This window comes from Wasmannia auropunctata, unplaced genomic scaffold (genome assembly GCF_000956235.1).
Source record: "Wasmannia auropunctata unplaced genomic scaffold, wasmannia.A_1.0 LD336026.1, whole genome shotgun sequence".
NCBI lineage: Eukaryota > Metazoa > Arthropoda > Insecta > Hymenoptera > Formicidae > Wasmannia > Wasmannia auropunctata.
In genome coordinates, this window is record NW_012026864.1 from 691,380 (window position 1) to 718,328 (window position 26,949).

Sequence of the window (26,949 nt, forward strand, 5' to 3'; positions counted from 1 at the left end):
GGGGGGGAATTGATTGATCGACTTTTAATTCCCACCGACGCAAGTCGATCGCGCGGTCTAACAAAGAATTTTCGTGACGAGTTCGCTAGAAAAATCGTTTTAGAAAGGCGTATTAGCCACGCGTATATACTTCTACCTTCTTGCCGGCGGTGTTATTGCGCCGCTAACTGCTCCTACATCTCTATTTACGTGCGTATGTGTGTGAGTGAGCGGGGTTACCGCGTATCGATATGCGATACATATACACACGTGCAATTCGTCTCGGCGAGATGCAATACTGTGAGAAAAGACTGCATTGGTATAAAAGGGGGTGTGTCTCGTGTGGTCCGCATCAGTTTCAGTAGTGATCTCCGCATCGCCACATCATTACCGCCACCATGAACGCTATAGTGAGTTCTAATTCTAATTCTCCTCTCTTCTCTCCGAGTAACCGGAATGATCGCCACGGCGTTACACGGCGCAGGATCCCTACCGAATTCGCGGATTCTAATTACGCGCCCCGTGAATAGAATTCACCGCGAGACATTTAATTCTGATGCGGCTTATTAATTCTTTCAAGACAAAGTTTTCGTTGTAAACGTACTAAAACGAATTTTCATTTTTCTTTATTTGCACAAGTGTCTCACGTATTTTCTATAATATTTTTAAGTCTTAATCAAAAGTAAAAAATGTTTTTTTTTTGGCGGATTTAATTGTCAACCACTTCGTGAGAAAATAGATTAAAATTTAAATTAAGGAAAATAAATTGCCACAATACAATATGTATTTAACTTCGCTTACAATTCTCGCAAATCTGTTGCAGCTTGTACTAGCCATCCTGGGCCTGGCAATGCCCATTTACGGTGAGGAGACACAGGTAGAGAAGAAACAAGAGAAGAGAGGTGCTCTGGGGTTGGGTTACGGCTATGGAGGATTAGGAAACGCTCTGATTGCGGGATCGGCTTATGGAGGACACGGAGGTACGTATCTCCCTGCAGTTATAGTTAAAAGTCCTCGGCACGCCCGGGCGTTTCCGCGCCCCGGGGGTAATTTCACTTTTAGAGGTCACGCGAGACGTATACGCGCCCTTTCGATTTTTCAGGCTACGGACAGAGTTATCTCGGCGGCGGCGTTGCCCCGGCCTACGTCTCGGGTCACGGCATTTCCGCACCCGCCTACGGCTACAACGTGCAGCCCATAGCGTCTCACGGATACAGCGCGCCTTTGTACTCGTCTTACCGTATCGGTTACTCCGGCGCGGGCGGTCTGGGATACGGTGGCACGAACCTCGGACTCGGGCACGGTGCCGGAGCGATCGCATATAGCGCCGGGCTGGGATACGGCGCGAGGGGTCTTGGCCTTGGACACGGTGCGGGAATCGGATACGGTGCCGGATACGGCGCGGGATACGGCGCGGGATTGGGACACGGCGGTCTCGTCGGCGTCGGCGCCGGTTACGGCCACGGATGGTGAAGACGCGGCGGCTGATCTGCATTACCTCGATCGACGCGCAAGACGTCGCAAAACATCAATATGATCCCTCGGTTTTCTCTGTCTCTGAAATTAGTTCCCCCCCCCAAGTTTTTATATTATGCGACTTCTAAATAAACTTTGTATTTTTTAGTAACCGCCGTACCTTTTTTTACGTTTCCATTATAGCGAAGATAAACTGCAATATATAATAATTGAATCTCTCTGAAATCAAATTGATCAATCCGTAAAACAAAATTATAGTGAAATTACAAACTTCAATAAGAAAATGGCCAATGTCTGAATTGCAGTTTGTGGTGCTTAATGATAATCAGGCCCGGCGATTTGTCTCGGCTCTTGGTGCGGAATACTGTGAAAATTTCTGATGAAAAATCCCTCCTTCCCTTCTCCCCTCACTATAACTCCAGCAGTAGTTCATAAAATTTCCAAGTATACAAATTTTTCTTTTAACATTTAATTATTTATTTTTTACAATAAAAAATGTGGATGCTCTATAATTATTTTTACTTATAAATTTATTTAATAATTTATCAATGTCATCTATTACAGCCTCCGCTAAATCTCTATGGTCGGGTGTGAATTTTTTCGGGTATATAAGAAATCCATACCCACCTGATTTTGGGGTGTGGATTGCTCCGCACAATTCACACATAAAACGCCGGGCCTGATAATAATAATATTTTTGCGTGACTCTTATCACAATCCCCAGTCACCTGGCTGCGCGCAAAGTCTTGAAACACAGCTTTAAATTCGAATACGTAACATCATAAATTAAATCGAGTATTTTAATAATAATATTGATGCTAATAAGTATCTTTTTTTTTTAATTTTGTGAAATTATATTGCGAATAATATATATTATCTCAACCAATATTTTAACGCATGGACTTCCCTATATTATCCAGGCAAGTGTCTTAGCGTTTGGAGGCATATGCGTATAGTGAAATAATCGCTTTGATATATTTTAAATTACAATTAAAAGATTTATTTAAAAAGTGATTTGATCAATCTTGATCTCTGGGAGATTTGACATGTGTGACTGTCATATATATATATATATATATATATATGACAGTCACACATGTCAAATCTCCCAGAAATCAAGATTGATCAAATCACTTTTTAAATAAATCTTTTATTAATTGTAATTTAAAATATATCAAAGCGATTATTTCACTACGCGTATGCGTGTGTGTGTGTTAGATTTGTTCTTTTATTAAACAAAATTCTTGTACATACATTATACTAATAAATTTATTTTTATATTTTTCTTTTTATCTAAAATGTTTCTATATTTAATATTATCATTATAATTATTTTATTATTAATATGCGTTTTTTTTCAAACCATCTAATACGTATTATACATGTGACATTTTGTTAATAGTTTATATATTCAAAAATGTAATATAAAAGGATAAATAGACAAAGTGTATTTTTATACAAAAAAAAATAAGATGAAATTAAATACCAGAAACCAGAAATGCGAATGAAAAATTACATAATAATTACAATGACTTTTCCAAAGTTGGTAAATAGAATTTCTACTTTACTTTGACGAGATAGTTGCCTCCTTGTCACCAGATGGTGGTAGTGAACGATCATGTTCAAAATAGATTAGCAACACTTGGTGAGGTTAAGTTGCTGTAGGAAAAGTGTATATTAATAACATTAATCATGAATTTCCTGGCCAGAAGTGTAATGAACATAGCGAGAACTTGCGTAGCAAGTACCATTCCAAGTATGAGCATTGCACTATACAATATAATTATTTTTTTTATTACCTAACCTCTAATCTCCGAATGAAGAGAGGTTATTGTCGCAACAGATACTTTTCAACATTTTTTATTTAATCTATATTTATTTTATATCATTAGACCGTTTCTGTTTTAACTATATATAATCTGTAACCGTTTTACTTATTTCAGGTGGCAGCCTAACGAGATTTTGTGGAATCAACTCTAGTCAAGGTAATCTCCTTACACAATGTCGATTTATTTAACAAAGAATTAAAATCTTGTACTTGCTATTGATAGGAAACATAACGAATGCCACGAGGATATGTGTGACCACAGCGCTGCAAGGTAATAAAATTTTTAAATCTATGCGAGTCATAATCTTGATTTTTCATTTTATGTCAAAATTCAATTCTTTTATTCGAAATAAATACTTTTAATACGAATTGGATATTCATATTTTTATTATATTATAACAGTCGATTCATCATTTGATTTTCTCGTCCTGTTGGAAATTGTTTAATAATTGAGAGAAATAAGAGCCTTGGTCATAAGATAGAGTGACAGGAAGAAAAGCGAGGGAAACTATCTCTTTCTCTTGTAAACAATTCATTATTCTGTGAATGGTTTTGAAATTCATTCTGTGAATTATTTTGTGCATATACTTCTTGTTTTTAAATAATATTTTGCCATAATTTTTTTATAAAAATCAATTCTAACCACTATTTTTAATTGTCAAAAATTATTACTCAAATAATTAAAAGATATATCAAAATTTAAATTTTTTAAAATTATATATATTAATTATACATAATATTTTAAACATTTAACCTAATGGACTCAACAATTTAATGATCTTATTTGTTATTAACTAAATTTATGTATCTTTGAATTATATAAACTTAAATTCAATGCATTCAAATCTCTCAATCGGTATAAAGGACGTGTGTGCCAAAGATTTGAAAATAAAAAAAATCAAGATAAATCAAGATTAGGAGTTTGATGACCTGTTTACGTGAAATTGTGTGAAACGTTAGAGGTATCGCATTTCTTATAAGCGTGACTAGATTGGTCCTCTCCGAAGCGCCTATTGATACGTATTTTCACGATTTTCTGCTTGGATCCGGATTCTGCAAAAGAAGTGGTCGAATCTCGTAGGAAGTCGGCTAGATTTCCCATCGCGGTCCCGGCATTCTTCTGCCGCGAAAATACGCGCAGCCCTCACCTCTTTGATCCCCACGGACGGAGATCTCCAAAATACCAAAAGGGATCTATTCGTCCACTTCGCAAGAAAAGGCTCGCGCTGCGTAAAGACGGAGCCCTTGTGACCACTAGCGAAAATCGCTGGGAATTGAGGGGTGTGACGTGTCCATTTGCGGTTGACCAGTTGTCGCTGTGGGATCAGGCACTGTCCGCGCGTTTCCCCCTTTCCGCTTTTCTCGCAACCCTACAAAGGGTGGACCCGTGATCCATTCATGAGAGCATTCGTGAGAGCATTCGCAAACGACGGCGCTATCAGAATTACGGATCTCTTGCGTTTCGTTAATTTAATGGTCCCGGTCAGAATTTTGCTTCTATATTACGAATATCTACATTTCTAATATTTCCTAACATCTGTTGTTTCGACTTTCTCTTCAATCATTCATGCTAAATCCTGTGTCATATATTTTGGCACGAAAAATATTTTAGAAAAAGATACAAATGAATAAAGAAAAAAAATATTTTTTTACGAGTTAAAATAATTTTTAATCCTCTACGGAACACCCCTGGATACCCGGTTACATGGAACACCCCATCATAATGACCGCTATTCCAGAAAAACACGAGTTTTATTCATTTTTTTACTAGTGTAAATGTGTATCTTAGCGGTCATAATGACTGATATTCCGGGTAGAGGGTTAATGAAGAATCCGATTATGAAGAATCACGTTAATTTGTTTTGACCTTACACAAATATTTTCTACTTTGCATTCTCCTATTTTATGCATTTCGAATATCAAAGGCAATTCAAATCACTTGTAACGAATATTAATTTACCACAAATTATTAGTATCAACTATTGCGATATAATTTTTACGACTGGGAGAAGAATTCTTAAAAATTCGCATTCTTTCGAATGTAAAGGTCGTAATCAGTACAAAAAAAAATTCTCAAAGAAATTCGAGGCAAGCGAGGAGAGAAAGGAAAAAGGTTTTTGCGACGTTGTAACGATGCAACAAAGCGCAACACCGACGCCGAAAATTTTCGCAACGTAATCTTACGTATTCATCTATGAGAAAAGGGGTTTGCCTTTATACATAATAGCGTCTGGCATAGGAGGAGTTAGGACGGATTAGTCACTATCCCGATGGACATCTGTCGTATTGACGGACGGTGGTCAGCCAATTGTCGATATGATCAACAATGGCACTTTCTTTCGGTGAACCTTGGTTGATCGCAGAATGTCACGGCTCTCGCAGGCAACTCTAAAATTCTCAACGTCACCTTCGACAGCTTTCATTCTCGAAAACTGATCACTTCGTAACGAGCATCCTTTTTAGCGATTATACCGTCATACGATACTCGTTTTAAGTAATCTTTCAAAACATGTGGCAGATTGTTGCCAAATGTATTACGATATTCTTTCTTACAAGATTTTATTTTATTTCGTCAAACGTATCGATGTGTGCTAGAGGCAAATGTCAAAATTAATTTATTAAATAAGAAATAATAAAGAACGAAAAGATTCAATTGTTAATAACACGTTTCAAAAGCTAAATCTTAGATCTATTATATTCTGTATAAACATTAAAATTGTTAAAGTTGACATAATGCATTTTTTTTTTTGACAAGTTAAAGTTTCAAGATCACGTGAATTAAATTTTCAAGAATTATATTAGAATAAGTATATGAACCACGTATGAATTCGTTATGTTCTCAATTGACACAACGGTGTTATTGAAATTATATAATAACGTATTTTACGAATACGTACGAATAAGACGTTTATTTTTATTAGCATCTTGTAAAATTACTAGCAGTCTTGTAAAATATGCCCGACAAAAAATGAGGGAGCAAAAATTAAAATTTATTTTTTTTATGATTACGACACACACACATTCTTTTTTCAAACAATATTTTAATGGTTTGCGTGATCGAAAGAAAAATATTATTCTTTGAGAAATGCTTACGTCATTTATCATATTTGTTAGTTTAGCCGACAGGAATTTCGTGCCTTTCCCATGTTCTTTGATTGTTTGCGAAAATGCTTCTAATCCGCCCACCACATACTTCTTTCGAGGTCTGTTTCATAATAGAAAACTGGAGAAACTTTTTAATAATTTCGCAATTCGTCTTCATCTCAATTCTATTTCATGATAATTTATTTTTCTCATAAAGGAAAACGTCACGCTTATCATCTGAATTTCTAGACGTATTCTAATAATATATTAATAATCGATGTCTTGAAAGACGATTTCAGAATTATGAAAATTAAAATTTATTGAAACGTGTGCGAGATGATGACTAAATCAATAAATTCAGTCGATTACATTTGAAGATGGAAATACATAAAAAATTGCATAGAGATATTTTTCGATAGTACTTACGTACAATAAGATCGGTAGCTCTATTTTTTTTTGTCCAAATCATTTTCTACCCGATTACAGAAAACGCTTACATGATTATTTATACTGATTCAGGGTTGGGACAGATCAGATTTGGCAGCTCATTATGGCAAATGTATAGGAGAGGTGGACCATACAAAAAGCGCAAACCTTCGAAGAATCCTTTCGACGGCGCACCATTTATGAAGGGCGTAGTTTTAAAAACCGTCATTAGAAAGCCGAAGAAGCCTAACTCTGCGAATCGAAAATGCGTCGTTGTGAGATTGTCAAACGGCAAAGAAATGACGGCGTATGTTCCCGGTAAGATCTGTAATTAATGCTTGTACCAATTTGGTATCCGAGTTATTGTCGCACCAGGAAACTTTGGCATGCTACACGTTAGAAGGATGATTCAGATGGATTAAATGATTTCAGGAATCGGCCACAATCTACAGGAACATAATATAGTGCTCTGCAAGAATGGACGACTGCGAGATACACCTGGCGTTAAGATAAAATGCGTGCGTGGAAAATATGATTTGCCACATGTAGCTAAGAGCAATTAATTTACAATTATCAATTGTCACCAATTGTCTGGCTATGTAAGTTCTGTAAAAAAAAAAATAGATTAACTATAACTTTTAACTTCGTTACTGTCTATACTTTTATTATGTACAATCTGTATCAATAAAAAAATAATAATTAGTTCCTAAGAACCGTAGTACTAAATTTCGCAAATTTATCATAGCACGGAAATGACGATATATATTCTTGATAAAAATATGATGTAAAGGTATTATCTATTAATCTACTTTTCGAGAATTTTACATTTCCGAATTATGAAATATAAAAGATTTGGCCTTTGGTAACAATTTGCGACATTATTTATTAGAAATGATTAGTTTAAAATATAATTATAAGAATTTTCTGAATTTCTAAAATATGATTTTTAAATGTATATTAAAGATATTATTGGGAGTGTGATGATCAAGGCATTTCGATTTCGCACAATCGATCAACATCGCCCGCGACGGAAAGCAATTTTCGGGACGTCACGGTTTAGAGATTAGTCCTGAAAATTGCGGGCCTTTGACACACTTTTCGGATGCCGAGCCCCACCGCACATTTACCGTTACCTGGCCCGCGAGTTCGTTATTGTAACGGTGGATGGACAATGGGGATCTGCTATCGGGACACAATGGGGGAAAGGGTTGTGACACAGCATCCGCTTTTTCGACATTATTACGGAGGGGTTGGCCGTCGCGCATCTGCAACCTTCGTCCGCCCACGCGGCTATCGACCATATGACATGCTGACCAATATCCCGATATTTGGAGAAGACCGGCTCTCAACCTGAAACCCCTTTGGAGACGAAGAAGGATTCTTACAAATCTTTTCGAATAAGCATCATGCCTAAAGGTTGCATTTTGATCATTCAATTGAATTTATATTACGCTTGAAAATAAAATAATTCTTGTGTCGTAAAAGTGCAAGGTTTCTTTAACATTAAATATTGAAGTCATCCGAATGGAATTAAAACAAAAAAATTTGAAAGAGATTTTTCGTTATTTTTTTTTAATTTGGATACTTTTAATTAGATATACTGTGTGAATGAGAACCTGTTATGGAATAGAGGCTTAACCGAAGAGAAATGGCTATCCCAAGGGATGATAGCGCCACGAGGCGTGCGTGAGGCAGAATGTTTCATTAAACTTCCGCAATATATGTCCTTTCTATTTTGTGAAAAGCTGATGTCATCGTGTTAATTATTCACGTTATAAATATTTATTCAAGAGGTTTATTTAATTATCAGTAGAGTTTTCCAAGATTGGAGAATTATTTCTGAAGCGTTTATCATTATTAAAACATGATTTTATTTATTTATTATAGTAATACTTTTTTTACTAATTAACTGTTGGAAATATTCTTGACAAGGGAACTAACTCAAAGGTAAATAATTCAAAGATGCTAAGATTAATCTTTTAGCACTAAACTCTAACAGTTAAACTTTCTAACGACTTCTTATTTTTAAGAAAATATAATAATAAGAGCGGCAAACTTTTGCACAACGCATAAAGCATGAGAAAATCAATCAATCAAATTTCTTGCTTTTCATGAAAAATGAAGGACTGAATGAGTCTTTTATGCCTTGTACGAGTACGTCATACGTTATGCAAAGTCCGTAAGTTCCTAATCCTTGTGTATCGAATCGGCAGGTAGGAATCGGTAGAATATATATTTAAATAAGCCAAATGTTTCTATTAAATTTGCTGACGTTGCAAACTAGTGAATTTAGAGCATACTTTTAGCATACCTTCAGTTCGTATTTTATTTGGGCATTTTTTTTTCTTTTGATACTTGAAGGCTATAAAAGTCAATTTGTACAGCAGGTAATGTGAAAATCGCAATAGGAAAATCATGGTGTGTGCTGAATAGCTGCCTCTGCGGCTTAAATATTATACAAAATAACTGATATTTTATGAATATATTTGAAAAATTATAAAACAAAGCTTTACTTGTAAATTTAAGTGACTTTTAATGATAATTAATTGCTTACAATATTCTTAATTAGTAACAGATAATAAAGTAATAATAAAGTAAAATCGCGTAAAGTAATAATAAAATCGATAAAATCAAATTATTTTCTCGACCGCTCGTTCACTGGTGTGAAACTGCGAAACGTCCCGATTTAGGATCTAGTGGTTACAATCAGAATTCTGTATTCTAAACATGTGTGAGAGTATAATATTCGAGATAAAATTCTGCTTAAGATACGAGATTTCAAACAAGGACGCGCGCACAAAGGCTACTCTCCGAGCAGAATCGCCGCCGTTGAACTGATTCAACAACGGTAACAAAATCGAAAGAAAGCTAGTCTACAATGCACGAGTCTCCAAATGACTAACAGTGCTCCCAAAAGCCTCTCAAACAAATGGCGAGTAAACATTTTCCGTGCTGTCGCACGATTGTGCCTAACTCTTTACCGTTCGGCTTAGTAACCGGACACCAGGCGATCTCGTCTTTCTAAAAATTCTGCACTCGCGCAGTTCGACTATTACTCTCTCTTTCCAGCACAAGCATTTCTTTTTATGCCATACGTATGCCCAGCTGTCATCCCATTTTATTTTATATATATAATTTTTAATAAAATTAATTTCATTATTAATTTCATTAATATACCTCTGGTCAATATTGGTCATTATTTATTTTTGCTGGTATACTTATAAAAATGCTCTATGAGTCTATGACAATATAAGAAAATCGTTCGTGAAATTAATTATAATAATTATTAATCATTAAATTAAATTCACTTTATTTCATAATACGTCTTTTTATACGTCTTTAAAATCCGGGATAGGTCTCTTAACGTAACAATTTCAATATTTGCTAATATATCATAAACTACAACTTAAATCGAACATAATTTTTTGGGTGTACCCAACGTATCGCATGCCGCGGAGATCCATCTTCATCGAGCTACAAAGAGAGGACTTCAGTCAACAAATAAAATCCATCCTCGAAGTGGGAGGGTGTGTCGGTAGAAACGGAATAAGAAGGTGAATAGAGAAAACATTTTCTCGCAAAAAGTGAATGTACAAGGTCATTGACAGTATATGAATCTTGAATAACTATAAGCAAACTTGGTGGATGGACAGAAGATAAATCGAAAATAATCTACCCGTTCTTCTGTTTGTTCGGTAGCTCTTTGTCATCGGCAGTTTCATCATATTTGGCAATAAGTATCGCCAGTGTCTAAGATAACATCAAAGGTTCCGAAAGAGAACAAAGATAATTTAAATATGAAAATTGAAAAGGAAATGCAGAAGGTCAAAGGAACATATTCTCCAAGTAATTAAGCTGAGAAATGATGCTCAAGAGATTTTGTCAACGGTTAACATATTTTTGCGTTCACTACTACATATTACTTCTATAGAATAGAATGTATTAAGAAAATTATTTTGCATTTTTAAATAAAACGATTTAACAAATCATTAAATTAAAATAATTTTACAAATATTGCGTACAGATAATATTGAACAAGGAGTAGTAACAAAAATTATATTCGTGTTTTAGTCATTGCTCATTAATGGTGATAATTATGCGTATATCATTATATACAAGAGTCGCATAAATCATATTAAATGAAAAATACAGAAAGAACGAGTGTGATAAGTAAATCTATAATTCTTTTTAAATATAACTTTATATTTGAAATTAATCTTATAAATTGAATTTTTTGTTCAAACTTTCCTTGAAATGTAAACAAATGAAATTATCGAAAAGCAAACGTGAGGCTACACTTAACTTTTATTTTCACGTAATAATTAACTATTTTAAATTGTTAGAGATAAACACTTTACTCATATTACGCAAACCAATAAAACTGTAGAATCTGTAGATATTAACTTCTCCGACATTGATCATTGGAGAACAAAAAGATGTAATTTTTATTTTTGTATTTTATGGGACTTACATGTGAGACAAAAAGCCTTTCAATCTTGATTATTTTAATATGATTAGAAGTTTAAGATCGTTTAAGTCAACATGAAATAATTATTATATAAATGATTTATATTCAAAAACTTTTTGATTAAAAGATAAAAATAAAATACAAATCTACAAATGTGAATATTGAATTGAAATTTCTATTATTCATATTTGTTGATCAATATTACGAATTAAAAATCAATAATGAGCTACGAAATAGATTATGAATCAACGATTGCGTCGATCATTCTTTGGATGAGTGATAACGAGGAATCACGTAAACATTGCATGATTGAGACACGCAGTTATGGTATTTATACTAGGTAACAATGTAACATACAGAACGTATAATACAACGCACAGTACAATATTCGAGAATTATCGGATGGCAAATCCTTGCCATGGGTATGTTAAAAATTAAAAAGTCTCAATCGAACGGCTTGATTTAATATTTTTATAAACTCAATTTATTTGCGGGCGCTAGCATTAAAAAGAGCCAAGAAAATATGATGTCCATTTGAGATGTCCGTTCTTGATTGTACGGTCTCGCCACTTGTAAATACCCTGAGAAAACTATCAACGGTGCATCTGGCTATTCACGGCCCGCAAATTCAGACGTTTCGAGGAAAGCGATGGGGTGGCTATGCCGCGTCCATCCGATACCGTTACGATGCGTCGCTGTGCACGTATGCCTGTGAGCGTGCGACAGATGCAAATGGCGAATGCATTCATCCGCGTCGCCGGGACCACGGCGATCACGGGAAAAATCGCAAATAACGGGTTGCGGCCGTTTCACCGGCGCACCATAGAAATGTGGGTTATGCAGCCAAAAGAGCAAAAATTTGTATACATAAGAAAGGAGGCGGTGCGGTGAATTGAGCGCCGAGATGCTTTTCTGCGAATGACAAGCTTCAACCCCCGGAGCACCCAGAATGGACGACTAAATTTGGCGTGATCGCGAGACGTCGACATAATGAGGCATCGCCGTCGTCGCATCCGAGAGTAACCCTTCGCGCTGACGATTTTCATTTTGTTACATGTCAATCCTTTTTCTTTAACATTAATGAGATCCGCGGAGAAGATCAACGGTGGATATGTCAAAAGAACCATGGCTTTATTATTAACGTTGAGAACTGTCGCAGAGTAATTATTTTTATTGATCTAATCAGTATACTTTATAAAACGCGCGCGAAAATTTTCGTATCTTTTATCTAATTAATTTTTTCTCGCAATCTGATTTATTTCTTTCTTACTATATACTTACTAATATTCTGACATTGGATTATTTTTCAGGGACGTGAAATGCATATGTGAATTTCTAATCTGTACTTAATGATCTACGAAACGTAAACGAATCCTATGAAAAATGATAAGGCGAAACGAATTTTTTTATTTGAAAAATGATGTATCTTTAACGAGTTCTTTTACAAAATTTAGCCCCGAATTGTTATTGAATAGTTCAGTGCTTTTAATATTCAAAATATGTAATTTGATTCTTTTAGTATTTTTCTGCAAGGATTTCTGTCTATTATTGTAATGTCTTGGGAAACGGACGAGTTTTAAAAAGATTGCAATTTTCTTTTGAACAGCCGACTTCGCAATTTTAACCTAAAATATTAATATATTAAAGCTTTTTGGTCATAAATCACACAAGAACTGTCAAAAAAGGATCGCAGAAAGAAAAAATCTTTTTTTAAAGTTATTCAATTTGTAAGCCTTTGTAAATATCGGCATCGCAAAGTGACATGACTCTAGATTTGTTCTCTCGTACTGTATTCAATTATTCGTCCACCCACGTAAACGTAATAATGTACGTTTATGAATACGAATAATTGAATACAGTTCAAGAGAAGTAAGTCTATGATCATATCACTTTTAATTAATGTGTTCCTGACAAATCGATTTCGAAATAATATCGTTAATTGTGCATTAGTATTCATTTATAGTATTCAGTATAGTTCCCGGCAAACCACGCGGGTGACATAACTATGCGATATTGTGTGAATTCTGTTATGAAATTATTATATATTATTATATTATATACTTAAAATAATTTCTAAAAAAAGAGAAGAATTAAAGAAACGACGCAAACTTATTTAACTCTACAAGATAGAATAATATATTGTCTGCTAATATACATAAATCTTTAGTTCGCAAAATAAATGTATATTATAGATATATATAAGAAAATATTTGAAAATAAAATAAATAATTTATAATATATATTTATGATATTATATTATATTATAATAAAAACCTATGTGAATGTTATTCTCACGGCTATTGTTGTATGTCAAACATTTTGAAAATCGCTTGGTCGTCTAATCCGAATGGCACGTGCCATTTCTGACCAACAGGTTGTATAGTTTCCCCACTACTTTCCCTAAGAAGGAAACTTGGGGCCTCAAGGGTGAGCTATATAAAGCTTTTCCAACCCCGACCGAGACTAGATGGACATAGAGATTTGCTCAGTAAAGTTTGCGTCGAGTACAAGATTCAGTCTCTCTTTTTTTACGTCTCTTTGCAAAATTTGCCCATGTGAAGTAATTGCGCGGTAATCGAATATAATAAGGAAAGGAACGAGCATATTGTTATCGACAGTGTTGTGCTAGCAGTGGTCTCAGTGTAACCTTGGATTAAACTTGGATTAGGTAAGTGTATTTATAAATTACGATAGAATTCCATTAGATAATAATATTTTTGTACTTTTTTAACCTTGAGAAATAAAATTTTTTAAAATCATATATATACATATAATCATATATTACATTACATATTGTCGAATTTACTCATCAAATTATACTGAAAAATACTATTGAAAAGATAACTCTTTCAATTGTTTATAATAATTTTAAATTGTTCAATCAAACGAAACTCTTTTCATGCATTAAACTAACAAAATTCTCTATTAAGCGTTTCAGATTTAAGTTGAATCTGTTTGTTTTTAATATGTTAGAAAAAATAAAAATTATCTCTTTTATATAAATTTATTTGACACGGAATAACTTATCTAACAGGCTTATACTTTACAATCATATGTGAGATCTGTAACAAATATACATACGCTGTTTCACTATCGCTCGACATTATGCATACATTTTTAAGTTGCTTTCTTTCACATTCACTTATACTTTGTAATCAAATCAAAGAAATGCATTTAATGAATGTTATTTGTTGATGCCTGGGACGCAGTCGCACGCATTAATGATGATCAATTTACATTTAACTGATACAATGAGAATTCCCCTCTATAAATCTCAGCAGACCTTCTTCTAAGGTGTAGCCTCCGATTATTGGTCAGCTTGGCGTTGAAGAGGATAAAAATTAAATGCAAATATATCATCAATGCACGTGACACGCACAAAATTTCCGAGAAATTTATCAATGGAACAGTTCAAAGTAGAAATTTTCAAGCTTTAAATTTGAACAGAATTAATATAAAACTGTTTTTTTTGTTACATTTATTAGTACACAAATGTTGTATTTCATTATACTGGTAAAATGACAAATATGTCATCAAATGACTCTGAAATATATTTTTATTCTTCTATTTAAAAATAATCAAAATTTTAAAATGCAACAAAAAAAAATATCGCTGCGCCATTGAAAAGTTACATTAGCGTGATAGTTGGAATTTGGATAGTGGAATTTGAATTACTACAGAATTAATTGGAATTTTATTTGAAACATCTTGATAAACTTTATGCTGATGTAACAGATTGTCTAAAATTTAAACATTTTTTAGAGAGTACACCTTTTAACTTTTTATACTTTTCTCATTTGATGCACATACATGAATATATAAATATATAAATATATGAATTAATAATTAATAATAATTTGTAATTTTGTCACAGCAAATTATAAATAACGATGGAGAACAATTACAAGCAGGACGATGAGAGGTATTTTCAACGCTCTGAGCAAAAGGACAATTCGGACTTAAATATGTCGGCTCTAGACTTGTCACGCAAGAAGAACGTGATATCTTCGACTTTATGGCCCGAATTCAGAAATGAAACCGTCGGCTCATCGCAAACTTTGCCTACAAGTATAAAGAAGCGATATCGACAAGATGTAGATTTTCTAGATGTAGATACGCAGTCTCCCGTCGCGAGTAGCAGTGCCATGCTGTCGCCATGTTCCGAGTCAAACTCGCCGAAGAGGACGATGACCGATGCCGTGGACTACTATGGAAATAGTAGCCAACATACGGCAACGTTAACAAATACGCGCAATGTTACTCCGGGCGTAACAATAGTAACGCCGCAGCAGCCGTCGTTACCTGTGATTCCGAACGAGGCCACGTACATCCCCGTACCAATAATACCTATACCGCACATGGAAACGTCGCAGTCTTCGATAATAAATAATGAGACCAGAAGAAAAATCTCGCTTCTGCCGGCAGAATGCTCGACGTCTACGGATCCGAGGTCGCCGACATCATCGCAGGACGCGACGAAGAAAGCGCCGAGGCCGTTCAAGGCCTATCCGAACAACATTTTGTCCGTCGTTCCGACTATCGACCACAATTCGAATGTGAATTATGCGGACTTCCGTAAGAGGATGCTCGCCACAGTTAAAACGGCGAACGGAAATACGAACATGCGCCGAGTGTCCAAGAGTCCTGGATTACCTACCAGCACCGTCGAGGAGAAAGACGCTGCGTATTGGGAGAGAAGAAGGAAAAACAACGAAGCAGCGAAACGTTCGAGGGATGCTCGACGAGCGAAGGAGGACGAGCTCGCAATCCGAACGGCTTGGCTCGAACGTGAGAATGCGTCATTAAAGCTACAACTGAAGGCACTCATTCAAGAACTCGTCACATTAAGACAATTTGGTTCAATTCAGTTGTGAATTATTATTACGGCATGTGATAATAATACGATATTACGATTCATCATGATACGGTTTCCAATTGCAATTTAAACGTTTGGTATAAATATCATGTATATTTTGTATATTTATCTAATATATTTAGTATATAAATATATAACTATAAACTATATATTAATATATAGTTTGTGTATATATTTTTATATATAGTATGTATGAAAATATATGTATATATATAAAGATATACGCATACTATACTATATTCTAGATATATTGGCACATATGGAATCTAATGCTGCATACATATGTGTGTGTATGTACATTACCAATATAATTTTTTTCCGTGTCGTAAAAATATTCACAACTGATAAACAAAAAATTCTTGGCAAATTATTCGTTTCGTCTGTGTTTAAAAAAATGTCTCTGAACATTTTTTTTAAAGACTAATATAAAGTATTTTCATAAATTATCACATTTAAACTCCGTACCATATGATGTCCCAATATAAAAATTATAATTTTGCGTCGTACATGAGATTAAAACTGATAATGCGTGGAGTTATGCGGTAATTTAAATATGCTTTATAACTGACGTTATTAAGACTGATTACGAACAGACTGATATCAAAATATCGAAATTGACAAGCAATATTAATCCTGACCTATACTCTCACAAGATAATGTGGCTTAAGATTTGTCAATAATATAAGATATTGTCAGAACAAGTGTTTGTGCAAATAGAAATATTAAAAATACTATGTAGCTATAACATGTCTATCGATTTAAGATAAATTTTAACCAAAGTTTAGTACTTAATAAGAATTCGGAAGTTGTGAACGTTATTATATACATATTGCAATGTATTATAACATTATATTATTACATTAAAAAACAAGTTTTTTTCGTCTCATATACGTAATAAACTGTTTTGTAGTGCTCAAATATTTAAAATATATATTTGTATTATATACAATTCGTATAATTGCCTTTTTGCACAAAACTCCTTTCTTACATATCGTACAAATACAATTCTAAATAAGTTTGATTTAAAATAGCATTTTTCCTAATTTTTATCTTAATAAAATTAATTCCTTTTAATTCTTATACAATATACTTATAATTACACAAAAATCTTTCGAAACATTTCGTCATTTAAAAAAAAAGTTAAAAAAAATCATGCATACAAATTTGTCAATCAGGCAACGTGTCTGCAAGTTCCATCATAGTATCTGACTCAAGAACATTCTTTTCTCTATTTTGATTATTTGTGAGTACCTTCGAAAAAGATTTCTGTACTTGTCTAGGGATAAAAACTAATGGCGTCGTTTTAGTTTTGGCATTGTTTGACGAAACTGTTTCTACACCATCATTATTTTTGCAGACTGCACTAGTGGTAGCAGCTTTCATGAACATCTTGCTTTTTTGATTTTTATTCAAGAGTACCTTAGCAGGTTTTTTTGTCCTCTTGTTAGCGACAACATCAAATTCCATTTTATTCGATTCATCTTCCTTGCTGCAATACGGCGTGTCGTCAAACCGATACTTCTTTGGAAATCTATGTATTCTAATGCAATGCTCCTTCCTTTCCACTGGATTATTGAATTTCATATTACACTCGGAGTCGTAACATTGATACTAAAAGAAAGTATTGTAATAAGTACATTTGATCTACATTTTCTAACGACACCGATCCAGGTAAAAAAGGTGGGCCCTCTCTACGTACCATGGCTTGCTTCTCTGATAAGACTTTGAAGAAGGCATCGTGTGTCTCCTGAATATGAATCTCCAACAATCGTGGATTCGGCCTGGACACTTTGCATTCCGTACAGGCGTATCGATGCGAGCCGTTGTAATGCATTTCGTAATCGAGCAGCGTTTGAAAGGTGTTCTTGCATCCTGGGACATAACATGAGAATTCCTTGATCCTGCGAAACAAGATATCAACTTTACTTCTCTCTGCTACAAATCGATCGCGTACACAACACACCAATGCTCTTCCAGCGAAATAGAAGTCGAGCAATTTTCGAATTCTCGTAATCTCCGACATTTTGTAGAATTGTTTAGAAGAGGATTCGTGCAAAGTAAACGTGTGATGTTTATCGAAGGAAAATAAACTTTTAGGTTATGTCAGGCATTTCCCTTTTTTTTTTCACAGAGGATCGTACTCACGCTTCGTGGCAGAGCTCCTCCTCGTCATCAATCGTGACGCCCTTTCTTTGGAAGACCTTGCAGACTTTGTAAGACTCTTCGAAGAAAGGATCGTTCACAGGACGAATCCCGACTCCCAATTGCTGAAGAACCTCCTCCATAGCGCATTAGACACTGTACTGAGTATACAGATAAATGCAGTGCGTGTTTTCTTCGAGATCTCGCGATGCTATTACTTAATTTCTTAATATCTATTACTTAATTCTCATTACGGTCACGTTCGAATCAACATTTATTGTTTATATATTTTATATATAACCGCCTCCAATGACACGTGTCGAACGTTGCGCCACAAGATACTGCGTTCGCGGCTGGCTCAGCTGGCTGTCGGTTCGAGTCACTCGAGCGATATCTGGCAGACGATCCGCCCGGCGCCCATTGCACACATTTTATTTGTGGACGTAGCCCGCGATCGCTGCATCGCATAATAAAAGAAATACAGACTACATACAGAGAGAGAGGATCCCAGAGAGGACCTGACGGTCTTTTGGCTGTAATTGACTCCGATGTAGCACAGACTCGAATCACGTTCATCCATTTTCGACGTTATGACTTTATCGACCGTGTCAGAAAATGGACGCAGCTACGTAGTTACCCATTCTGCACGTTCGTCCAGTAGCCGATAAAGCGTATACCGTCATGGCCGCGCTTCGATCGCGATCGTGTAACCGCGCGTCCGCGTCCGCGACTCCGCGTAAGATCTTAAGATGTGATCCCGAGACGTTCTTTGAGTGTTTATCGGAAGCCGAATTTCAACGTGCGGCTCGGCGAGATTGTTAAGATAAGACGAAATACCGAAATTTTGTTTGATATAACATAATTTTATTAGCGTGGATACAGCAACATTGGCGCAGCGAAATATTCGTAAATGTAGCGATAATGGACGTAAGTAAATACGGTAGGAGGTATAATAACTGAGACCGATATAATTTCGGCGGGTTTAATTTCCGATGTCTATTTGTGCGGAGAGAAAGAACGTCTTTTGCGAATGAGGTTAAGGTTTATTATTGTTGCGCGCAGAATGCTTTTGAATGTATAAACTTTGCCGTTTACGTCAACCATTTTGATAAAAATTAACGAATCAATAAGCGATATACATTGTTAATTTTATTTTCTTGTCAAACCCCGCAGAACATCCACGACTCCGCATAAGATCTAAGATGCGATCCCGAGCCGTCTTTTTTGAGTGTTTATCGGAAGGAGAATCGGAGGCGAATTTCAACGTGCGGATCGGCGAGATTGTTAAGGTAGGATGAAATACTGAAACTTTATTTGATATAACATGATTTTATTAGCGTGGATACAGCAACATTGGCGCAGCGAAATTCGTAAATGTAGCGATAATGGACGTAAGTAAATACAGTAGGAAGTATAATAATTAATTGAGACCGATATAATTTCGGCGGGTTCAATTTCCGATTCCGTCTATTTGTACAGAGAGAAAGAACGTCTTATTCGCGAATGAGATTAAGGTTCATTGTTGCGCGCAGAATGCTTTTGAATATAAACTTTACCGTTTACGTCAACCTTTTTGATAAAAATTAACGAATCAATAAGCGATATACATTGTTAATTTTATTTTTTTGTCAAACCCCGCAGAACATAATGAGAAATAACAAAAATTCACCCGTCGATATATGTAGTAGATCGTAAATAATATGCATAATCGACGCTCGATTTATTCAACCAATAATCGCGTCTTCAGATTTTCCAATATCTCGGCCATCCTGTTCTCTAGTTCGTCCCTTCTTTGTATTTCTTCTCTTTTCTCCTGTAACATATGTACAGAAAAAGAATATTTTGACTTATAAGCAAGAGTTGAGCTACGTAAGATATCTTTATCTTATACAAAAATTTTTCTGGGAGAGAATTCTGAATTATTAATTTTTACTCAATGTTTAATTTTGAAAACACACACGCACACGCACGCACGCAAACATACTTTTATCTAATAGATTTAAAAGTAATTTAGTATTAAATAATTATTGTATTATAGATTTAATTTCCGGAGAAATATTTTAAAAGCATTTGTAAAATAAAATGTAATTATTTTCAAAATTATATCGAAATAAGTTTGATGAATTATATCAAAGTATTGATAAGTTCTATGAGTTATAATATAAATAAATGATTTAATCTAAAATGTAGAATATTCGAAGTATTGAATTAAATTTTTTTTTTAATAAAAAAGATATTTTCTTGTTTGCATGCATTCGTGTGTGTGATTGTATTCCACACGTAGTACACTACAGGCTGTTAATATTATTGGTAATTTATTACAGTCAATTATATATTTTTTCTTCTCTATAATTATATTTTATGTTGCTCTTAAGAGAACGACAGAATACAATTATTAAAATTAAAATTGAATACAACACTTGAAAATACACTTTGTGTCAGCAACAGATGCTATACAGATGAAATATTATATGTGACGAATTTTCCGAACCGAGAAACAGGGCTTATTAGTTGCGCGAATTAACAATTTAACAATATTTCGCTGAATATTGCTGAATATTTAATAATTTACTTGAATTATTTCTACATAAGATTACAATCAGATATTGCGTATAAAGTCCACATAGTGGATCGGCCCGTTCGGCTTTAATTGCCTCCGTTCCGATACTCTCAAGGTCGCCACTTTGTTCCGGTACTCCCTGACTTTGGCTTTCTCCGTATTATTTTCCGGTTCATCGGTCTGTTCCACGATACTTTCATCATCATAGTGATAAGCGGCCGGTTCCAGTGCAACGAGCGCGTCCGATTCCTCCACAGTTTTGCCGTTCTCCTCAGCAACTTTCGTTGCATCGTTGCTTTCGCCATCAAAGTTATAATCGTCCTTGCTGAAACCGAAGAAATCGTGGGCGCTCTGAGGATCGTCAAATGGCTTGCTCGTCAACGCCGATTGCGGGATCTTTGCCTCTTCGTCGTCCTTGCGGTGTGCCTCCTCATCGTTCCTGCGATGTGTCTTTTCATCGTCTTTGCGATGTGCCTCTTCGTCGTTCTTCTTTGCTCGCAAACTCTTTCGTCGTCTTAGTAGCCGCGAATTACGCGATATTTCCGACGCTCTACTACTCTGCGCGTTCTGATTTGAAGACACAATGTTTTGCAATGGTACGAAGACTGGCCGAGGAGATTGCTCGGCTGCATTGCTTGGCGAATGCGGCCTATATATTCTATTTGACCAATTTTCCGTGTTAGGAATATGACTTCTTATGTCAATATCAAACGGTTCCTCGGCTTGAGTAGCGCGTTCTCCGAAAGTGTATCTGTAATGATCGAGAACACTCGCTGGGATTTCCTGGTAGTAATAGTCGCGAGGACTGTTCGTCTCATTCACATTGTACACGCGGGTGACGTTAGGTCTCGCATGGACGATCTGTTGACTTGCGCTTTGTTGAGCAACGTGAACTCGCGGACTCTCTTGCGGACGCGTAACTTCGGCATGAGGAACTTGATCTCGCGAATTAGCTTCGTTGGAGAAATAATAAATATTATGGGGATACCGATACGGATACGTCGGATTACCAACGACTACGAGATAACCGGAAGGCTGCTCCGAAGACTTGTCATTCGCGTCTTGTGCCGCGATCCCTTTTACGACGTGTTGGTAATAATTCGGGGCATAGTTTTGCGAATTTGGCGGCACGACATTGTTCGCCGGTTCCGTGTTGTCGAAGGCGTAGTCGAAAGGCGGCGGCCACACCTGCAGCTCTTTGTGCTCGCCTTCGTGCAATTGCCGTGGTCTTTCGGGCAAACCGATCTGCGGAATCAGCTCCTCTCTGAGGACCGTTTGCGCGGGACCCGCGTTATTATCTTCACTGAATCGGCTGTCCGGTAATTTATTCACCTCTTTGTAGCTCAACTGTCGCGTAGTCGCTTGTTGCACCTTGTCGTTCGCATCGATATAGCGTACCGGCACGACTAGAGGCACGTATCCCGTGAAATCGACTTCTTTCCGCGACTTCGCGTTCTCCAGTCCCGCGACAGCATCGCGATTCGATCCAGTCGGCCTTCTCGCGCGATCATCCTCCTTACCGCGTCCCGTATTAGGTTTTCTCGCCGGCGCATTATTTTGGATTCTCTCGCTCCCTCTATCATTTCTATCCGCTTCATTTTCGTCATTTAATTCGTATTCTTCGTACTTATTCTCCGGCAAGGCGTACTCTTCCCTGAGCTTCTGCAGCCTAATCAAATGCTCGTCGTAACCGTCGTCCTCGGCAGATGTCTCCTTTTCATTCTTTTCCCTCGACGCTTCCTCGGAGTTGTGGACCCTTTGCGAATCGTACGCGTCAGCTTGAACGTACGGGTGCTTGAACATGCTTATGTAACCGGCGATTCTATCGTCTTCCAGTTTCTTGTTGTCCAATACCTCGCCGTAGCTGTCGCGAATCACTTCGGGATTACCCTTGTGGATCAAGTAGTCGCCGATGGGCAACTGCTGCTGGTTGTATCCTATTTCCACGTACTTGTCCTCAGGCTGCTTGTACCCCTTAAACTGCTTATTAGAATCATCTTCATAATTCGAATAGTCTTCGCTTTCCTCTTTTTCGTTCTTCTTTGACTGTTGCCTCGAGGCCTCGTTCGGGAGATTCTCCTGGCCGGCGTATCTTTCCGCGGAGCCTTCATCTTCCTCATCACGATGCACTGGTTCTCTCTCTTCCGTTGATTCGTACTTAGATGCATGACCTCGATTTCGATCAGCGATCTCCCCGCGGTTTCTGTATCTTTCGTTCATTTCTTTTTCACTGTAATGCACAGCTTTATCGCGATTTTTTTCTTCTTCTTGCTGCTTCAACTTCTTAATAGCAAAGTTAATAAGTTCCTCCTGTTTGCGCTGCCGCTCGTCGTGCCTGTTTTTCTGCTGCTTGTTCCTCGGCTCGTCGACGTATAATTGATGATTATACTTGTTCACCGGCTTCTTCACGTTTTTCTCATCGTAAGTATCCTTTTCCTGCACCGTGTATCGTTCCGCGTCCTCGTTGTTCCTATACGCCGTCTCCTGCTCTTTCCGAACCGGCGTTTCCGTATTTTCGTTTCCGCCACTCGCAGTGGAAAGTGCTGGGGAAGGATACGACAGACCGAGATTTTCTGCGCCAGGCATCGTAATCTCATCGAGTGGTATGAGATCGGGCGCGATCGGCAACGGGATCTTCACGAAGAACGGCGCTAACAGAGGCGGTTTCGTCGACGAGTCCGTCTCCGGATCCACCGCAGGGAGCATCGATGCAGACGGCGACGTCATTGTATTATTTTGACTGTGAAAGATCTGCTCGTATCGCTGCAGCTGTCCTACAATGTCCGTGTTATTGCCGAAATTCAGCACGCCGGTGAATCTGATGGTTTCTTGCTGTTTCGGCACCGTGGTATTCGTGGGTCGAGAAGATGCGGTTTGTTGTCTCAAATCCACCGTCCTGGACGGATTGGACGTTGTGGCGTCGGGTCCCGTGACATTCGGGTTTGACAGCGAGGCGTATTGAATTGGCGTCACCGTGTATCCAAAGATCTGGGCCAGACCCGATAGCAGGAGATTGAGAGCTCTCTTATCGCGAGGATTCTCCGTAGATTGTCCGTCGATTTTCTCCTGTGCTGACAATGAGATTCTCGACAGATCTTCGACGTGTGCCAAGGGTCGCGCTCTGAGCTCGGCTGTTTCCTCCTGTGGCACCTCGAACGCGCGCGCGACGCACAGTAAATATAGGATAAATATTCGTGCATACAATTCCATCGTGGAAGACACCTAGTTGACGCTCGGAAACAATCGCATATCGCACAGTGGATCAAACTATGTATTAAGTCACTTCTAATCGATCAAACCGAGGCACTTTACTTTCGTATTTATTTTAAAATCAGTTATTTTAACTGAAAAATTCACACATTCTGTTTGTATTTTATAGCGTCTGTCTTAACGTCACGAATCACTGTTATGTTGTTTATTAGAAGATGAGCAGTAATAAGTTATATAGCATTATTTAGACTTAGAGTTCGGGCGTATAGGAAATATTATTTGCAATAACGCATCGCGAGGAAACCTTCGCGTCTCAGTACTTCACGAGGACTGCCGAGTCGATTGCGGCGGCGTAGTCATTAAACAATGATTTGACGGGCGGGGATAAATTTTTGCATAATATCGGAAAGAAATGTCGAGTTTCTCTTGAATTGCACGGGCCCACTCAATGATTTGCGACAACTGAAGCGGTACGACGCAATGCGCGGGCGGGAACGAGCGGGAGGTACCGGGATCGCGCGCGAATAAGTTGGTGTCAACACTAAAGAAATTAAACGCAAAAAAATTAGGCGCGTTCATGCGATTCTGGCTGGATAAAATTTTCCCGTGGATTTAATTGCACGCTCAAACGTGACACAAATCTGTTGCAATATCCCTCAATTTTTAAAAGAACAGTAGATCCGCGTTAGACTCGTAACTTTCCATGGAGTAATTGAGAGTTTTGAAATAAAAAGTAGAGCGAGCGAATTACTTAATAATCTAATTATTATTCTGAGAATATAGTTATAACGAAAGAGGAAGAAAATTTTATTCTTAATTTGTTATAAAGAAGCCAGTTGTTTGCTGTAATAGAATTTTTATTAATATTTATTTTTTATAAATGAGTATTTCCTTGTATAAAAATAAAGAATATTTTTATTTTAAATTATTATGTACTAGAAAAAGGTATATTAGCCGATTATTAAAATTATGATTTGTCGGGTATGCTTGCATTTGTGCATTTTTTTCCCCCTAAGAGAAAGGAGATTCACCGGTGCGTGTACAAGCGTAAAATTAATTTGTATTTACTGCCGGTATCTCAGATTCTCATCTTACGATAGCTTGTCTAACAAATGCAAAACTATCTCTATTTGTTCCGTCGGGAATCGCCAATGTGAAGAAAAATAATTGTTCTCGTAACAAACTTTCTTACGTTTAGGTTCGACAACCTTATAATTTTAAAATCTAAAGTAAGAAGCAAAGAAATTATTAAGAGCAACACTTATACCATTCGAATTAATCGATGAAGAACCAATATTGATTTTGATGAATTAAAAATTTACTTGTCAATGCATATAACTTACGTGAGCTTCCTGTTTTAAAAGTGCTATGTGTCGAAAAAAGCTATATTTTAGACACTATAATGAGATATAAATATAATATATTTTGGAAAGAAGATATAAAATTTGAAGAATTCCTTGTATTAGCCTCAACTTTCTTATTTATACCGTATTAATTAACGCTGTATATTTATCTGAATAAGGATTTTTGGAATTTATTCTTTACAGTAAGAAATTTATTTTAATGTAAATATTTATATGGTAGCGTTGCGTAAAACATACGTGTTCACTCGTGCGAGCTTTTCCACAAAGACAATTATACGTTTCATGCGACTACAGTCGACTGTGATATTAGAAAGACGGGAATTTACGACGGTATTGTGAAAGGTTGATGACAGTAAATATCAATTCGTTTGTCGCGTCCAGTCGACGTCGATGTGACCGACCACGAGGGCGACGACACATTGCGTTCGTTTGGAAGTTTCCTTTACGGCTTTCGTAAGTAGACAAGAGTATATAACCTGTTCTCTGGCCAGAGAAAGTCGCTATTTCCTTGTTTAGCGATGATAAAATTGCTTAGGACGACGATCCGCGAGGGAGGGATAGAATAAAAACTTGGGTCCGCGCGTTTAAGGAAGGGCTCACGATTACATAACATTCTTAACACGTTCGATATTACGTGACTTTAGATGAGTTCGGAATACTTTATGAACGATGCAATGTGAACGGTAGTGATACTTTAATTGAACCGCGGTGCTACTCTAATTAAACGGCAAGCGACGCGATTATTTTATCTCGTTTAATGACATTTAATTCTTAAAGATTCTGAAATAGATTTAGAACGCACTGATTTTCACAAACGTTGTTACGTTATGAATTAATGTAGCAATGTGGCGAAAACGCAGTTACTAAATGAAATCGATTAGTACGGTCACGAAGGTGAATATTGCACATATATAAGGTAAAAATTTTACGGCGTTTTATTGTAATCTTACTACAGTGGCACACTTTTACTCAATTGAAGAATCATCAGTTCACTAAGATATCGCTTGCACTAATTTTTAATAATAAATTGAACAAATTATACTAGATTTTTCTAAAATCTTATAAGATTTTTATCTTATAGATTTTAATTAATTTTATTCTAAATTTACACAAAAAATACAAAATACACAAACAGTTAATATTTAATTTTAAAAAATGTGAAATTAATTTATTGCATTATCATTATCCGAAGAGAGAGATTATTTTTTATTTAAAATAATATTGTTGAGGAAATTTAGAAGTAAACATTCCTTAAATTTTCATCATAATTTTTACTAACTTAAGTGCTACTATAATTTTTCTGCAATGTATTCTTTCATAGAAGATCGTCGCGCGAAAGTGAACAATCACAATATAACGGTGACAGCTCGTCAATATTTTTTGCTTGATTCTTTGTTGTCGCGTGAAAGTATAAAATTTTTATTTCTTATAGAATAATTAAGCAGACATTCTCTTCCTTTCGTCATCGTCATATTGAGCGTAATTTAATTCGTGCAATTTTATCTCACAACTTTATTACATTTGAATATTTTTTTGT

The 26,949-nt window shown here is 36.3% G+C and overlaps 6 protein-coding genes across 6 annotated transcripts in view; 4 read left to right on the forward strand and 2 right to left on the reverse strand.

The window, feature by feature from the left end:
• The first annotated feature begins 328 nt into the window (after window positions 1-328).
• Window positions 329-1,452, forward strand: LOC105452893 (keratin-associated protein 21-1). The gene is made up of 3 exons (XM_011694446.1): window positions 329-389; window positions 803-959; window positions 1,082-1,452. Exons 1-3 carry the CDS (start codon window positions 378-380, stop codon window positions 1,450-1,452), a joined length of 540 nt encoding a protein of 179 aa, XP_011692748.1. The 5' UTR covers window positions 329-377.
• A 1,584-nt stretch (window positions 1,453-3,036) lies between these two features.
• LOC105452683 (40S ribosomal protein S12, mitochondrial) lies at window positions 3,037-7,502 on the forward strand. Its single transcript, XM_011694021.1, has 5 exons — window positions 3,037-3,210; window positions 3,398-3,439; window positions 3,506-3,553; window positions 6,886-7,110; window positions 7,225-7,502. The coding sequence occupies exons 1-5, from the start codon at window positions 3,147-3,149 to the stop codon at window positions 7,353-7,355; spliced, it is 510 nt and encodes a 169-aa protein (XP_011692323.1). The 5' UTR covers window positions 3,037-3,146; the 3' UTR covers window positions 7,356-7,502.
• A 3,946-nt stretch (window positions 7,503-11,448) lies between these two features.
• LOC105452895 (hepatic leukemia factor) lies at window positions 11,449-16,289 on the forward strand. Its single transcript, XM_011694447.1, is given in 3 exon segments — window positions 11,449-12,061; window positions 12,064-12,153; window positions 15,145-16,289. Coding segments are annotated over 3 exon segments (1,221 nt in total). The 5' UTR covers window positions 11,449-11,920; the 3' UTR covers window positions 16,135-16,289.
• Window positions 16,290-17,038: 749 nt separating this feature from the next.
• Window positions 17,039-18,840, reverse strand: LOC105452684 (zinc finger protein 511). The gene is made up of 3 exons (XM_011694023.1): window positions 18,282-18,840; window positions 17,836-18,037; window positions 17,039-17,747 (listed from the first exon to the last, which is right to left on the reverse strand). Exons 1-3 carry the CDS (start codon window positions 18,419-18,421, stop codon window positions 17,304-17,306), a joined length of 786 nt encoding a protein of 261 aa, XP_011692325.1. The 5' UTR covers window positions 18,422-18,840; the 3' UTR covers window positions 17,039-17,303.
• Window positions 18,841-18,965: 125 nt separating this feature from the next.
• The window catches only part of LOC105452688, a 9,516-nt gene continuing 1,532 nt past the window's right edge, over window positions 18,966-26,949 (forward strand). The window contains exons 1-2 of the mRNA XM_011694027.1: window positions 18,966-19,205; window positions 19,452-19,567. Of these exons, the coding sequence (XP_011692329.1) occupies window positions 19,481-19,567 (87 nt within the window). The 5' untranslated portion in view covers window positions 18,966-19,205; window positions 19,452-19,480. The remainder of the gene's footprint in view (window positions 19,206-19,451; window positions 19,568-26,949) is intronic.
• LOC105452690 (uncharacterized protein DDB_G0290301-like) lies at window positions 20,327-24,370 on the reverse strand. Its single transcript, XM_011694029.1, has one exon. The coding sequence runs from the start codon at window positions 24,046-24,048 to the stop codon at window positions 20,878-20,880; it is 3,171 nt and encodes a 1,056-aa protein (XP_011692331.1). The 5' UTR covers window positions 24,049-24,370; the 3' UTR covers window positions 20,327-20,877.

What these genes read in the sequence shown, in the direction of transcription:
- LOC105452690 (XM_011694029.1), bottom strand. Translation starts at nt 24,048, where the DNA reads ATGGAATTGTATGCACGAATATTTATCCTATATTTACTGTGCGTCGCG.
- LOC105452684 (XM_011694023.1), bottom strand. Translation starts at nt 18,421, where the DNA reads ATGGAGGAGGTTCTTCAGCAATTGGGAGTCGGGATTCGTCCTGTGAAC. An exon ending in GAGGAGCTCTGCCACGAAGC is followed by an intron (nt 18,038 to 18,281) that starts GTGAGTACGATC and finishes CTTGTTTCGCAG; the next exon opens with GATCAAGGAATTCTCATGTT. An exon ending in TATCAGAGAAGCAAGCCATG is followed by an intron (nt 17,748 to 17,835) that starts GTACGTAGAGAG and finishes ACTTTCTTTTAG; the next exon opens with TATCAATGTTACGACTCCGA.
- LOC105452893 (XM_011694446.1), top strand. An exon ending in GGCTTATGGAGGACACGGAG is followed by an intron (nt 960 to 1,081) that starts GTACGTATCTCC and finishes TCGATTTTTCAG; the next exon opens with GCTACGGACAGAGTTATCTC.
- LOC105452683 (XM_011694021.1), top strand. Translation starts at nt 3,147, where the DNA reads ATGAATTTCCTGGCCAGAAGTGTAATGAACATAGCGAGAACTTGCGTA. An exon ending in TGGAATCAACTCTAGTCAAG is followed by an intron (nt 3,440 to 3,505) that starts GTAATCTCCTTA and finishes TGCTATTGATAG; the next exon opens with GAAACATAACGAATGCCACG. An exon ending in TGTGACCACAGCGCTGCAAG is followed by an intron (nt 3,554 to 6,885) that starts GTAATAAAATTT and finishes ATACTGATTCAG; the next exon opens with GGTTGGGACAGATCAGATTT.